The sequence below is a fragment of the Mytilus californianus genome, unplaced genomic scaffold (genome assembly GCF_021869535.1).
Source record: "Mytilus californianus isolate M0D057914Y unplaced genomic scaffold, xbMytCali1.0.p SCAF_1, whole genome shotgun sequence".
NCBI classification, from domain to species: Eukaryota; Metazoa; Mollusca; class Bivalvia; order Mytilida; family Mytilidae; genus Mytilus; species Mytilus californianus.
The window spans coordinates 108335149-108352431 of NW_026262581.1; the positions used below are offsets into that span (position 1 = coordinate 108335149).

Here is a 17283-nt window from a genome sequence, read left to right on the forward strand (position 1 = left end):
AAGCAGGCAATCCAAGTCAATTAAGGACAGAGTCAAACAATTCTGCAACTAGCAGGTTAGAACTCACAACCTCACGGTTAACAGTCTAGTGATTGCTGTAGATGAACTTCTAAGACTACATTTATTTACTTGATCACATGTAACATCAGGACACTTTTCTGTCTGATTGCTTCATTTGACATTACAGGACATTTAAATGTATTTTGTTTCACTCCAAAAGATAATGAACAGAGGTTGATATACCAATAATTTAATTTTGATGTAACGCGTCTTCTGATTGGCTGACGTTGTTTTGTTTATCAGCTCATAGACATAAGTTTGTCATGTAACCGTGACGTCATCAACGTTTTTTCATGGTTTACTCCGGTTTAAAATGGAATTTGGAATTAAATTATAAGAAATGACTTTAATATTTTTTCTGTCTATTCGAAATAACATAAAAAATGTGGTGCACACTTTAAAATAACCCGCTACACGGGTTATTCATTGTGCACCACATTTTTGATGTTATTTCTTCATAGACAGAAAAAATATTACAGTCATTCCTTAATTATGTCAGAGGAATCTGAGATTTATAGCAGAGACTACTACTGTATCAAATATAGTGGTTTCAATAAGATAATGGAAGCACTATTGTTGATTAACACAGGTAGTTTCTAACAGATTTTCTGACTTTCCTTGAGGATATTTGTGATTGATGTTTCATGTGATCCTGTTGTTGTTAATAAATATCAAATTTCATATTTATATTTTGTCTTACTAAGTTTTTTCCATCAGGCTTCTGTTTAAATAAGAATTTACTCTTTTATATACAACTATGCTTCACTTGTATACTTATTCATGAGCAGAATTCAACCGATATCTGTAAGTCATTATTTGTGTGTCTTTGTGGGATTGAATTATATACAGTTTGCTATGCCATCTACTAAAGAAATCAGGTTCCTCTGTTATTTACCTGAAATTATTGCATATTTAAAGATACTGTCAATTTGTGCATGGACAGTTTGTAATTTTCAAATAAAGGTAGTTGTTACTGAATTTCCTTTTTTTTTAACCAGTTAAGTTGAGGAAGGATGGGGTGGGAATCTTTCCATGGGAAGCTGGTCTACATGACATTATAACATACTTTAAATGGAGGATGTTGTAAAATCTCCTGTTAACATTTTCTTCTTGGAAACTCCTTCATAGATTAGAGTAATATTAGGGAGGATGTTATAATGGTCCTTAGAACTTATTAGTTTGGTGGGTTTTTTCTTAATATTAAAAATGGTTTAACATATTACTGTTTAAAATATCATAGTACAAGATTGTTTTTAAAATCAGAGATGGACAAAAATATACAGGTATGACATGTATGATGCATTTATGATTGTTTATTTAGTTGTGAATTTTATGCTGCTTAAAACTCAAAGATGACCACCAAAACAGAACTACATTTAACATAGGGCAGGGCTTCCAAAAAATATTTGAGCCAGCCGGACATTTTTTTTGTCTTATCTAGATGTTAATCCCTTAAGACTAAGTAACAAAAGGTAATCAGTTGGGCATCATATAAATTATGATTGACACAAAAATTGGTATTTGACTTGATTTTAAATATGAATTCTATGTTCTGGCATTAACTGTTAAATTGACAGTGCACCATTCGAAGTGTGCAACATTATTTCTATAGGAAAATACTCAAAATTGACGTTAGATAAAGGTGTCAATGATATTTTTTGCATTTTTGAAAATTCAGATGCATAATTAAATCTCACACCTGCGCACATGCGCACAAGTGTACAAGTTCAAACTATGTGGTTCTGACGATTTTTCACTTTAAACCTTTGTTACTACCTTTTTAAATTTTCATCAAATCACATTTATATACGTTTTCTGGTAATCTGAATCTTGTTGACTAAATATATAAGATGCAAACCACTGAAATTTAAGAAAATATCTTTTAATAGACCGATTGATGTCCGATACAAAATAGTTTACCTGTCGCCTGAACAGGTAAAATCAGCTGTCAGAGAACTAATTAACCTTGATTGTAGTGAGAGGGTATTAAAGTATGGTTTGTTTTGATAGTAATTATTCATCATGTCAATTATATGACCGGAAATGTGTGGCTGTTTAAGGCTAAAGGTCAGGAAAATACGACCGTTTTGGAAGCCCTGACATGGGGTAATATTGGAAAATGCATGTAAAAGGCTGCATCTTGGAAATGTTTTCACAGATTTAATTGCTTTTATGCATGAATGATGACATAAAAGTTGCTCTTAAATTTACCTATTTTACGTTGATTTGAAAATAATACAATTTGCTATCTTTAATGCCCATTAAATTCAGGATGGCTGAAATCTTCACCATAGTTAAACTAAGGACCATATGAGAAAAACATGTTAACAGCTTGTTTTTGAAGAATGTTTAACAGATTATAGAACTCATATTATGCATAAGGATGATATATTAGCCCTTTCAATACTACAACTCAAAAAAGAGGGGATATGTTTGTTTACCCCTGTCTGTCTCTGTGTTTTATTCCATCTGAACTGCAGATCACAGCGTCCTGAAATTTGGTATCACACTTCAGGTTTAAGCATGTTATACTGTAAGATTCATTTTCACACTCAACACTCATCAACTTCCTGTTTACCAATTACTTATATTTTCTTACACGTAATGTCTATGTAGTGTAAATTCAGAAATTATTGCATGCATTTTTAACTGGATTTTCCAAGGAAAAATCTGTTATTGATTTGGGGATGTACGGCAGGCGGGCAGGCGGCTGCCAAACAGTGACAGTTCATTAACATGAAAACGCTTTGACGAAATTTTTTCAGATTTAGATATGTTGTTTCCTGTGACTAAATGAAGGTCAAGTTCAATTTTCACGATTTTAACTTTTCTCGTTGTGGAGTTGTAGCCCTTTCAGTAGCCAAAAGTGGTACTTATGTGATTGAGTTATTTCCCTTTGAACAAAAATGGTTAATTATATATATAAAGTTTGATTACACTAAGTGTTTTTAAATAATTTTCACCTGTTATCAGATTACAAAGCATATGGTAAATATCAATCATAGAATTATAATTGGAGTGACAGATTTATTTGAAAATTTTCTGTTTTCTAAGTGTTGATGATTATAATCTCTGTAGGACTGTATAGATATAGTTAGAAATTTACTGTTCATTATGAGACATTTTGAAGATAATTACAGATAAGTTTTATAGATTTTTAAAAGAAATTGTATTAATGATAAATGACATTTTGTATTTTTTTTTTCTTTTCTTTGGTAAATTGTTTGAAAAATTTGGTGGAAGGTTTGTTTGTTATTCTGTATAAACTATTTTCTGAATGTTATATGTATTTTTTTTTGATGAAGTGAACTCCTTTGAAAACTAAGCTTATATTGTCTATTAATTAACATATATTTAGTTTTCTGATTTTGGGCCCAGTTTTCAAGTTGGTCCAAATTGGGGTCCAAAATTAAACTGTGTTTGATTTCAACATAAATTAAATATATATAGGGTTCTTTAAAATGCTGAATCTAAACCTGTATTTATTTTCATTATTAATTAGATAATACCACATTGAGGTCCAAAGGGTCCTAAATTAAACTTTTGTTTAATTTCATCAAAAATTGAATTCTTGGGGTTCTTTGATATGCTGATTCTAACAATGTTTTAGTGGTTAAATCATATCTAATTTTAGAGAACTAATTTTGTTGTTTAGTCATCACTGGTTCATGGAAATAAGTTTGAGTTATTTCCCTTTGAACAGAAATGGAATATGGATTTTAGTCTATCAATGATTATCTCTGTTCAATTTATTTTAAAGGGGGCCTCGGTTGCCAAGTGGTCTAAGTAGTTACTACTGTAATCACTAGCTAGTCAACACTGAGGTTGTGAGTTTGAACCCCGCTCGTGCGAGTGCACTCGACTCCAATCTTAATTGACTAGGATTGTCAGTTTTTCTATCGAAGGTCGGTGGTTTTCTCCAGGCACTCCGGCTTCCTCCACCAATAAAAACTGGCCGCCACGAAATAGCCCAAAGTGGTGCTTAAAAGTGGCGTTAAAACACCAAAAATCAAAAATCAATCAAATCAATTGATTTTAGTCATAAGTTGTCAAAAATTTCTTTATAATAACTATTTTTTTTAAGTCATGTGTGTTATTAAGGTAGATGTCACAGTCATTATGTGGTATTTTATTTTTGTTGTGTGTGTTAATGTTTAATTTTTACTTGATCCTATTTGGGGGTTCACATTTGCAAATATCATTTTCATTTTTAATTAGATAATAGTCTATTTTAAATATTCAATCACAATCTAAATTCAGAGCTATTTTAAGCTTAAATGTTGTGTCCATACTTGCTCAACTGTTCAGGATTCGACCTCTGCAGGGAAATCCGGTTTGTTGTCACTCTGACAGCCCTTTATTTATTGCAATATTTGAAGAAATGACAAAAATGCAAGCTTAATTATTGCGATCATAGAATAATTTGCCTACAGATAAATGTATGCAATATCAGAATGCGAGTTCTTATTATTGCGATACTCATCTGGGCACATTATTCATATTAATAAAAACCTCACAATAATTTCTGAATTTACAGTTTATGAAAATAAGGAGATGTGGTATGATTGCCAATGAGACAACTATCCACCAAAGTTCAAATGAAGTGGATGTAAGCAATTATAGGCAACTGTACGACCTTCAACAATGAGAAAAACCCATACAGTATAGTGGGCTATAAAAGGCCCTAACATGAAAAATGTGAAACAATTCAATCGAGAAAACTAATAGCCTATTTTATAACAAAACAATTTACAAATAATGAATATGGCAGATATGATATTTTCGTCTCATAAAATTTTTCTCAGAAACTGAACATTATTTACCAAATACTTAAATATTTTTACACTTAAGTCCATGTATGACATTTTGTCTTATTTTTCGCAGGAGCTTGATATCACAGCTTCTTTGAGTTCAATTTATGGTGTTTACAGCATAAAATCAAATCAAGATGGACCCTCAAGTATTTTATTGGGACACTTTTACCTTAAAATAAGATCAAGATTGACACTCAAGTCTACATTTAATTGAAGATGATACCTTGAAGCTAATTGAAATAAGTGAAAGTTTAATTTTTGCACATACCTTTCAATTATTTATGCAAAAATTAAAATGATTTTGTCATGCTTATTTTTTTATTATTTGGACAAAAATCTTTAGTTATTTAGAAACCTTAACAAAATTTTGAACATTGTTGACTTTAAAAAATGAGTTGGCAAATTTTTTACATAATTAACCTCATATTATGACTGTTATTGTTACGAATAACTTCTTTCCATTTGCTAATGCCAACATGAATGATTTTATTTTGTTTTGATTTTTGCAGCAAAAGAATTTATAAGAAATCTTATGTGTAAGGATGCTAAGAAGAGATTTACTTGCAAGTCAGCTATAGCATTTCCTTGGTATGTATAAACATGTCAGCCTTATTGATGTATTTAATTCCCCCCTTTTTTTCCAAAAGAGAGGGTATACTGTTTTACCACCATTTGTCTGTACATATGGCAGTATGTCTGTCCACCCCATCAAATTTACACCAGTTTTTTCTCAGGAACTACAAATCAGAGCCTCCTTAAATTTATCAGACTTCATGGGAAAATTATTTACAATGTGGTGTGGTTTCAGATTCATCTCTCCTCGCTTTCCTATTTACCGAATACTTATATATTCTACAATATAATGGTCATGTATAAAATTTTCATCACATTTTACTTAGGAACTACAAAAAAGACCTTCCTGAAATTTGTTATTAGACTTCATTTGAACCTGCTTTACCATGTGATGAGTTTCATCACTCTTCAGCTTCTGTTTACTGAATACTCAAAGCAGGACTATCATTAGTGAGCTCACAGTTCTACTTGTTATTATTGTCTACAGAGATTCCTACTGGATCATTTCATCTGTCTACACTGGCTTGCACTTTTATTTCAAAGAATCTTTACAAGAAAAAAGGTCCAACCAAAGACAATTTATATTGACATAAATAATCAGGGAATTAGTAATACAAGCTTAGATAGAAATGTCTGTTTTTTCTATACAGTTATTTTACATTTCAGGATATCTGGAAATACGGCCTTAGACAAAGATATCCATGCTTCTGTTAGTGAAAATATTAAGAAGAATTTTGCAAAGACCAAGTGGAAGGTATATATGAATAAATCAAGATGTGCTGATAGATATTATAATGAGAGTTTCTTTATGAAACAATATGACAAAAAGATATCTTGAGGTCAACATATATTTGTTTCAGCAAAGTTGAGGGATCAGGATATTTTGGAGATTTTGATTTAAATAATGGTGGTTTTTGTTGAGCCTGCGACTTTTGTCGCAGAAGCTCGACATAGGGATAGTGATCCGGCCTTGGCAGCAGCTAACTTCTTAAAAGCTTTATATTTTAGAAGCTAGAAGACCTGGATGCTTCATACTTTGTATATAGATGCCTTATGTTACGAAGTTTCCGTCTGTCATATGTCCATTGTCCTTGACCTCATTTTAATGGTTCAGTGACTACTTGAAAAAAAATTCACCTTTTTTTTAATGTTAATTTCTTTCTTATTATGAGTAATAGGATAACTATATTTAGTATGTGCGTACCTTGCAAGGTCCTCATGCCCGTCAGACAATTTTCATTTGACCTCGACCTCATTTCATGGATCGGTGAACAAGGTTAAGTTTTCGTGGTCAAGTCCATATATCAGATACTATAAGCAGTAGGTCTACTATATTTGGTATATGGAATGATTGTAAGGTCTCCATGTCCAACTGGTGGTCAAAGTTAAGTTTTTGAGTTTTGGTCTTTTTTTCTAATACTATATGCAATAGGTTAACTATATTTGGTATATGGAAATATTTTATGATGTACATGTCAGTCTCGTAGGTTTTATTTGACCTTGACCTCATTTTTACGATTCATTTCTCAGTGTTAAGTTTTTGTGTTTTGGTCTGTTTTTCTTCAACTATAAGCAATAGATCAAATATATTTGTTGTATGGAAGAATAGTAAGGTGTATATGTCTGTCTGGCAAGTATCATCTGACCTTGACCTCATTTTCATGGTTCATTGATCAATGTTAAGTTTTCATGGTTAAGTTTGTTTCTTAGATACTATAAGCAATAGGTCAACTATATTTAATGCATAAGTTGATTGTAAGGTGTACATGTCTGTCTGGCAAGGTTCATCTGACCTTGACCTCATTTTGATGGTCCATTGGTCAATGTTAAGTTTTCTTGGTTAAGACTGTTTCTTAGAAACTATAAGCAATAGGTCACTTATGTTTGGTTTATTGAATGATTGTAAGGTGTACATGTATTTCTCGTTTGGTTTATCTGACCTTGACCCCATTTTCTTGGATCATGTTAAGTTTATGTGTTACTTGTAGTAAAGCTTTATATTTAGGACTATCAACATTAAATCAGTGGTTAGTAAAGAAGGCGAGACATTTCAGTGGTGCACTCTTGTAATTTCAACTCATTGAAAGAGTTTTTATGAATCTTTTTGCTAAACAAATTGTAGATAACTGATTAATTTATAAGTTTTTTATATTTGTATTGACATCTGAAATTAGACAAAACACAATAGGAAATTTATAAAAGACAATTATTACAGTATGAAGATATAGTTCACTAAAAAAACTAAGTTTATTCATTGCATGAATATGATATTATAAATAAGGCTAGTCTAGTAGTCAATTGAAGCTGATATTTATTTACAATAGAAGTGTTGTTAAAATAATTTATTGATATGGTAATTGAGTATGAGTGATGTCATTTGATGGTTTCAACAAAGCTTAAAAATTATATAATTAAACCTCTATCGTAAATGTGACCTTCAAATATATGTTTCAAATGAAACTGCTGTGTATGACCTAAGCAGACAAAGTTGGTCAGCTTTTGAATTAATTACAGGATGGGCTGAGCACAAGGAATCCTATTCAATATTTTTATGCCCCCGCCATAGGAGGGGGTATTAAGTTTTACTCTTGTCCGTACGTACGTCCCTCCGTCCATACGTCCCAAAATTGGTTTCCGTTCTCTAACTTTAGTTTGCCTCAACCAAATGTCATGAAACATATACACAATGCTTATTACAACAAAACACAGATGAAGTTTGAATTTTTGTGGTGTAAATTTTTTACCGTTCTAGAGTTATATCCCTTTACAAATGGAAAAATTGCTGAAATATTCGTTTCAGTTCTCTAACTTTAGTTTGCCTCAACCAAATGTTATGAAACTTATACACAATGCTTATTACCACAAAACACAGATCAAGTTTGAATTTTGGTGGCATCACTTTTACCGTTCTAGAGTTATATCCCTTTACAAATGGAAAAATTGCTGAATATTCGTTTCCATTCTCTAACTTTAGTTTGCCTCAACCAAATGTTATGGAACTTATACACAATGCTTATTACCACAAAACTCAGATCAAGTACAAATATTGGCAGTGTCACTTTTAAATTTCTTGAGTTATGTTCCTTTATAACATCATATGCAAGCGGGGGCATCATCTGAGTCCCATTGACACATTCCCCATTTATCTGTGTAATGTTCTGAATAGGATGCACTTTATCGCTTTTTGTGGTGTTCAGATGGTTGAAATTACATATTTTAAATTTTGTGTTTATAACATCATTTGCATAAATTTTTATACGACCGCAAAAAAATTTTGTGGTCGTATATTGGTGTGACATTGGCGTCGTCGTCGTAGTCGTTCGTTGTCGTCCGGCGTCGTCGTCCGAATACACATTGGTTTTCGCACTCTAACTTTAGTTTAAGTGAACGGATCTTTTTGAAATTTGACCATAAGGTTATATACCACAAAAGGAAGGTTGGGATTGATTTTGGGGGTTATGGTACCAACAGTTAAGGAATTGGGGGCCAAAAAGGGGCCAAAAATAAGCATTTTCTAGTTTCCAGACAATAACTGTGCAACGGTGTATGGATCTCTCTGAAATTATACTACAAGTTTCCATACCACAAAGGGATGGTAAGGATTTGCTTTGGGGGGTTATGGCTCAAACCGTTTAGGAATTAGGGGCAAAAAAGGGGGAAAAACAAGGTTGTCCTGGTTAATGGACAAATACTTTAGTACAAAACATAATTTAAAGCAGTGTAAGGGAGATAAATCAAATACATCATTGAAATTATCTCCCTTACACTGCTTTTAAATTATGTATAAAGTAATGGTTAATGAACAATAAAGATAATTTAAAACAGTGTATGGGAGGTAATCCAAATACAACGTTTTAGTTACTTCCCTTACACTGCTTTTAAATTATGTTTAAAGAAATGCATATTTATAAAGGAAGACCAGTAAAAATATCTGCAAATGTTGCATCTTTTTTTTTTACAAAAAAATCCATATGAAAGATTTGACACTATATTTTTAATTCTATTATAAAATAGATTAAGTTAGCACTATGGTAAATTTAAATGGGTAATTATGGTTGCCAACTCCATTGGAAATTTGAATTGAGATTATGACTATATCTTGAGGGAAAGAATTTTTGGGGGGAAAAAAGGTGGGGGGGGGGGGGGGATAACAAGAAATTGTGGGGGGTCAATTTTTTCTCATTTCAGATTTCAGAAATTAAAAAGAATTATTCTTCAAATATTATTTTTTTTTCAAATTTCAAATATTGAAAAATTTCAAGAAGTAATCTTTAATTGCACAGTATGGCGCATTAGATTTGTAAAATCTTTGATCACATTTATTTATTTGTTATGCCGAATCTAACAGTGTATTTAGATTTTTAATTTTGGGTCCAGTTTTCAAATTGGTCTACATTAAGGTCCAAAGGGTCCAAAATTAAACTTTGTTTGATTTTAGCAAAAATTGAATATATGAGGTTCTTTGATATGCTGAATCTAAACATGTATTTAGATTGGCCCAGTTTTCAAGTTAGTCCAAATTGGGGTCCAAAATTAAACTTTGTTCGATTTCAACAAAAATTAAATATATGGGGTTCTTTGATATGCTGAATCTAACCATGTATTTAGATTTTTTATTTGTGGACCCCGTTATCAAATTGGTTCATATTGAGGTCAAAAGGGTCCAAATTTAAACTTTGTTTGATTTCATCTAAAATTGAATAATGGGGTTCTTTGATATTCCAAATCTAACCGTGTATTTAGATTTTTAATTTTGGGTCCTGTTTTTTAATTTGGTCTACATTAAGGTCCAAAGGGTCCAAAATTAAGCTTAGTTTGATTTTAACAAAAATTGAATTCTTGGGGTTCTTTGATATGCTGAATCTAAACATGTGTTTAGATTTTTGATTATGGGCCCAGTTTTCAAGTTGGTCCAAGATAGGGTCCAGTATTTAAACTTTGTTTGATTTCAACAAAAATTGAATATATGGGGTTCTTTGATATGCTGAATCTAAACATGTATTTAGATTTTTGATTATGGGCCCAGTTTTCAAGTTGGTCCAAATTGGGGTCCAAAATTAAACTTTGTTTGATTTCCACAAAAATTGAATATATGAGGTTCTTTGATATGCTGAATCTAACCATGTATTTAGATTTTTTTATTTGTGGGCCCCCCTATCAAATTGGTTCATATTGAGGTCAAAAGGGTCCAAAATTAAACTTTGTTTGATTTCATCAAAAATTGAATTATTGGGGTTCTTTGATATTCCAAATCTAACCGTGTATTTAGATTTTTAATTTTAGGTCCCGTTTTTTAAATTGGTCTACATTAAGGTCCAAAGGGTCCAAAATTAAACTTAGTTTGATTTTAGCAAAAATTGAATTCTTGGGGTTCTTTGATATTCCAAATCTAACCGTGTATTTAGATTTTTAATTTTAAGTCCCGTTTTTTAAATTGGTCTACATTAAGGTCCAAAGGGTCCAAAATTAAACTTAGTTTGATTTTAGCAAAAATTGAATTCTTGGGGTTCTTTGATATGCTGAATCTAAACATGTGTTTAGATTTTTGATTATGGGCCCAGTTTTCAAGTTTGTCCAAGTTGGGGTCCAAAATTAAACTTTGTTTGATTTTAACAAAAATTGAATATATGGGGTTCTTTGATATGCTGAATCTTACCATGTATTTTGATTTTGGACATTGGACCATAATAGGTAAATTAAAAAAATTCAAGTTCTTAGACCACATTCTTTCTGTGTCAGAAACCTATGCTGTGTCAAATATTTAATAACAATCCAAATTCAGAGCTGTATCAAGCTTGAATGTTGTGTCCATACTTGCCCCAACTGTTCAGGGTTCGACCTCTGCGGTCGTATCAAGCTGCGCCCCAGCGAAGCATTTTATTAACTTTGAGATAAAATAACTTCATAAATGTAATTCTTATTCATTCTAAAAGAACTACATTTATATCACAGACAATATATTATAATTTTTCAAATATTTGACTTTTCTTTGTTAATAGCAAGCCTTTAACGCAACAGCTGTGATTAGACAGATGAAGAAATTAGCAATGAACAAAGAGGACCATTCTCAATCACCACACAGACCAACAGCATCGGCCAGTCTCCACACCTAGCATACTTGTCTCCCTTTAAGACTGTGGCATATTTTCATGTTTACCAAGACTGCAGTCGGATGTGTTATTCCAGTGAAGTTTGGATCACAATCTGCAGGTGTCTGGGACCATATGATAAGTCATGTGACTGTTTTTATTGCTTTGGTGCAGATATGATGAGTTGTGTTGACGTATTGGTAATGCATACATGTACTGTGTATTTATCATATATGTTTATGACCTGTTTAAGTTTATATACATTTAAGAATTCCAAGTTTAAGTTATTTACAAATTTCCAGATGTTAAGAACAAACTGCTTAAGATAATTTTTAGCGTCTTTCAGCATTTGAAAGAAAACTGCATTGGGTCTGCCATTTTGTAAAAACAAAGTTCTGAACCAGAAATAACCACTACTTATTGGCATTTTTTAATACCTGATCTGGACATAAAAAAACACAGGACCCTATAAGTTACAATGGGGTTAAGAATAGGACTTTGTCCTGTGGAATTTTGTTGTTGTTTTAAGTCACTAGATATAGACTTGGTTGTTTGCTCATGTTATTTGCCCTGTTACTTTTTTTACCTAAACTAGCTTACAGGCTTCTTCTGTAGTCCCAAGTTGATAAATTTATATTTTAGTGATCATTAGATGACCAACCCTACACATGTATACAATGGATAGTGTATATATGTCTGCAAAGTTCAGTATTAAATCTGTGTAGGTTATATACCCATTGCTTGAACAAAATCTCACCAGAACAGTATTTTTTTAGTCATCTTAAAAGATCAACTATCAAGTTATTTAAGTTAATCAGCAAGTTTTTTTATGAAAGTGGTTAATACCTTGTATTTTATCCAACACCAAATATTGTAGTTTGGCAAATTTTAGCATTTTCAAACATTAATTCATTTAAATTAAGCAAATGAGTGGTTAACTAAACAAGTGTTACAGACTTTACCTAGCGTAAATGATTTAAAGAAATAAAGGGGTCTAAGGGACTAAAAAGGACCAATGCCCCAAAAAAAGTAACTTACACTTCAAGTCAGATTACTATGCTATTTTTCAATTGAATTTCCAAAGAAAACAATTTTGTACCGGATTCATCAAAGCATTGCTGTAGCTAAACTAATTTTTGATAAATGTATTTTTCAGCAAATGATTATATCTTTTTACAGCTTTTTACAATACTTTGTCCATACCTACATAATTTACTCATGTTCAACTTTTCAATGTCTAATTGCTGCTAGTGTATCCTGCTGCATAAAGTGTAGCTCATTATTAAACATGATATTCTGGTAGTAAAATTTATTACTTGAAAGTAGAAAATATTTCAGTTTTGGAGATGTATTGTACAATGTATTTTATCATTTATTATAATGGCACTTTTCTGTCTCTTTTTATCCATTTTTTTTGTTTAGAACCAGTTAACATTGACATTTCAGTATTGTGTATCTCATGTTACACTTGACGAGTGATTGCTCATGGTTGTTTTATGGGTAACTACCAGAGATTTAATTCCAATCACTAAATATCTGTTTGTATTGTGACCAACAAAAGCATGCTTAGTGGAACCATAGTACATTAAATAGTAAATAATATTTTGTTCTTCAAATAGATAAATCACTGGTATTTTCTTTTCTAACAATTTTTTTAAAGAGTGTTCAAACATCATATATATACCGGGGTAAACAGGGAATGTTTGCTCATTGATGAACACTATAAATGAAATATTAACAGGGATAAAACCCACCTTAAAGTATTTAGTATCTACAATATTTATTTATAATGAGGGACAGCTTTAAGCACTTGCCAAAGCATGATATTTGCTATTTCAATTCCTATTAAGACATTTTTTTTATTAAGTCGGGTACTAATAACCCTATTTGTTTTAATTGAAAAATCGACGAGGGTTTTTTTTAACGACCTTGACTACCCATAAGGGTCTTGCACGGTAGGTTAAAATGACAGATTTTTGTTAATTCAGAGTACTATTATATCTTTTGGCGTTGTGTGTCAAGAGAGGAAAGGAATTGTATAGTTTTTAATCATGTTCATTGATATTTAGAAAATAGGTATGAATGACTTGTACTTGAAACAATTTTTTCATTGATATTGTTGTAATGGGTGGTAACTCTGCAGATGTCTAAAATACAGGTTTTATCATTTAAAAAAAAACAGAGATAAAAGTCAAATATAATTGATGGAAAGTAATACAAGAAAAAGAAAACACACAATCATTATCTGTGTGAGTCCAAAAAAATTTTAAAGTAACAAATAAGAGTTGAAATTCTTAGTAAGCGTATGTCTGTGTGTCATGTAGAAGGTATTTGTGTCATGAGTGTTGTTTTTAGGGGGAGATTATTTAGTGTTTTATTTTCAATTGCATATAATTTATTCATCTCAGTATCACAGTTTCAATTGCATTATTTGAATTTAGAATCAAAAGTCATATATATCATAACGTATGCATGGTTTTAAATTATTTATGTTGTTTACTGTGAAATGTTGAACCCCTTGAGAAAAGGTGGGGAATATTTTCCTTCAATCGTTTTAACGAATTAAACATTGTACTGTTATGCATTTTGTTATATATTTTTGAATTGTCATTTATGCTATTAAGATTTTTGCTGTTGATGTAAATGGCTTCTAAGTTTACGGGTTGTAAACTTGTTGGTTCTGAAAAAATATGTAATTTGATTAATAGGTCTTATGGTTGAATATGGTAAATATGTAAGTTATTTCAAGACAAAAAGTCATTGCAATCTAAATTTTATTTTGATTTGACATTAGAGCTTAAACAGTTTTTCTAATGACAAGAAATAGATTAAATACAATTGGTAATTGAATTGTATAAGTTTAATTAGATTAATAGGAATACTTTTTGAAAAATTCATTTTAAAGGCAGCAAATATATTCCCATGTTTTAAATTAAAATTGAGGATGACTTTACTTAATTTATAATTTCAAATATCATTATACTGAAGCGTAAACATGACTAATATTAATCTGGAAATAAAGTTTGATAGATGTCCATCTTAATAAAAGTTGTGTCCACAATTCAAGTGTTCTAACTTGTAGAAATATAGTTTGATAGATGTCCATCTTATTAAAAGTTGTGTCCACAATTCAAGTGTTCTAACTTGTAGACATGTTCTAGTCATATAACACTAGGCTACTTGAACCCTTATATCTCATGGTGTGATGAGTGAACAATTTATTAAATAAAAAGTAAAAAGTAAATTTTTTAAACATTCCAAGTCCCATGAAGAAATTATAACACGATGGCTACTATTTGAATTATGTATACTATTTCTGCAGAGCTTACTCTGATATCCAATGTTTTTGGGTTGGTGTTTTTTGTATTACTATGTGTAGAAAATAACTATGTTGGACCATTATAATACATTATGTAATAAATAGAAAACATTGTATAAGTATGTAGAGAACAAATGACACTTGTAGACTTTAGACATACATTATGTAGTTAGGAACAACTTAAGACATACATTATGTAGTTAGGAACAACTTAAGACATACATTATGTAGTTAGGAACAACTTAAGACATACATTATGTAGTTAGGAACAACTTTAGACATACATTATGTAGTTAGGAACAACTTTAGACATACATTATGTAGTTAGGAACAACTTTAGACATACATTATGTAGTTAGGAACAACTTTGAATATGAAAATTATGATAATCTGTGTTAATAAAAAAATTAATGCATTTAATTACCTCATCATGACATTTGCTAAAAGTGTTCTGTTCAGATTGTTACAAGATACTTGTACTTACAATGTTTTAGCATACATTTTAAGGTTTTTTCAGGTGAAAATTGTGATCATCTTATGTAAATTACCTAAAGATTGATATAAAAATAAGCATCGTTTAATTTTAATATTTTTTACTTTTTAAAGTTTTGCAAGTTGAATCTGTTTTTTTAAGTCTACAAAAGCATGGATTTTTTTTTTAAATTTACTTCAGACTTTGTTAAAATAATAAATGCAGTCAATTATGCAATTTTTTTTGGCAGGGATTCTTGAAAATGTTGGATGTGTAATCTGGTTGGCTGTTTTGAAGTCCTCTTAATTTTAAATATTTTCTTTGATTGATAAAAATAATATTTGTTTTGACAGAGCTTATATTCTACTTTGATATTAATGGTAACAACTGATATTTCTTGTGCATGATTTTTTTTCTTATCAAAGAAATTTCAATGCCATATATATCATTAGTCTTGTTTTGTATGTCTGATGGTCATCATATTCCTAAGTAAGGAGTTTTTTTTAGTGCAAGTGATTAAACAAAGTGTATGTAGTATGATATGTATTGATAATAATCATGGGTATATTTTGAAGTTATATTCTTGATCTTAAAATTATACGTTAGATTAGAATAGCAAAGAAAGTAATTACATAGGTTATATTTATATATTTATTGATGATAAAAAGTAATTTGTATAAGCAATTGGGAGTTCTGGATACAGTTTTGGGCTCAGTTTGTCAAGTGTCAATGTTCTATACTATGGACTCATCAGAATCAGCTGGGACTCAAAATTTCAGAAAATGATGAGTCCCAGGACTCACCCTAAAAAATGTTGTAGTGAGAACCCTGTGTTTATTTAGAGAGTTGATATGAGTTAGGATTTTTATGTCGGGTATCAACTGTGGTAAAAGGATATCTGTATGTAAAGCTATACAAAACCAGGTGAAGTTAGTTACCCAGAATTTCATATGAATGGAATTTACTATTATAACTGTTTAAAGATCCGGTACTTAAGCAGTCTTATATATGAATTGCTATACTTTAGCAGAGCTAGGTAGAAATTTTCATGCATTCAAGACGCAACTAGATTTTGATATTTTTTCCTATTTTATTATACATTTGTATATTGAAACCAGTAAAAACAAACTTTACAAAAATTTTTAAATGTGCAGAATCATGCAAATCTAAGCTAATACTTTAGAAACATTTAAGAATAAATCAATTTGTGAAATGGTCTATTTCTGTTTTGTATTTGAATTATAAATATTTAGTTATGGTACATGTGTAGAAGTTTTCTTAAGAAACAATATATAGAAAGTTCATTCAAATTAACTATTTATTAATGCTACAACCATCCATGTTTAATGATAGGTTGACAGAACTGAATAAAACAAAAGGAAATAAATCAACAGACCATCATCATATATTATTACTGCTTAACAATGGAATTTTAAAGTTTTGCATTTCAAAATGTCTGGATCACAATCAGTTTAGGCTTTCCATGTTGATTTTTTCTTGTTGATGTTGTTATTTTGGACTTTTTTGTCTTAAAAGTCTATTAAAATTTGTACTTTACTTTATTTTTTCTAAATGTATGTTTATATTTCTGCACTTTTCAACATAAATACTTTAAATTGTTTATTTGTCTTCAAAATTTACTCTGGAAATAGAACATGCATTTAAAAATACCTACATAGTGCATGTAATATCTTACATTTCTTTGTGACAGGTTGCTCAATGCAGTTGACCATAACGAACCTGTCACCTTTTAATAGGCCTATATGATGCCTTACCCTTTTTATACGCCCGTTTACGGGACGTATTATGGTATACCTCTGTCCGTCTGTCCGTCCGTCCGTCTGTCCGTCTGTCCGTCCGTCCGTCTGTACGTCTGTCCGTCCGTCGTCAACATGTCGGACATTAACTCAAAAAAGATTTAACCAATTTGCATAGAACTTTGGTGAATTGTTTATA

At 30.8% G+C, this 17283-nt stretch overlaps 1 protein-coding gene across 1 annotated transcript in view; it reads left to right on the plus strand.

Moving 5' to 3' along the window:
• LOC127729639 (calcium/calmodulin-dependent protein kinase type 1-like) overlaps positions 1-16948 on the plus strand; it is a 92297-nt gene extending 75349 nt beyond the window's left edge. The window contains exons 8-10 of the mRNA XM_052237497.1: positions 5384-5462; positions 6114-6201; positions 11447-16948. Coding sequence (XP_052093457.1) covers positions 5384-5462; positions 6114-6201; positions 11447-11560 — 281 coding nt within the window. The 3' untranslated portion in view covers positions 11561-16948. The remainder of the gene's footprint in view (positions 1-5383; positions 5463-6113; positions 6202-11446) is intronic.
• The last annotated feature ends 335 nt before the right edge of the window (positions 16949-17283 follow it).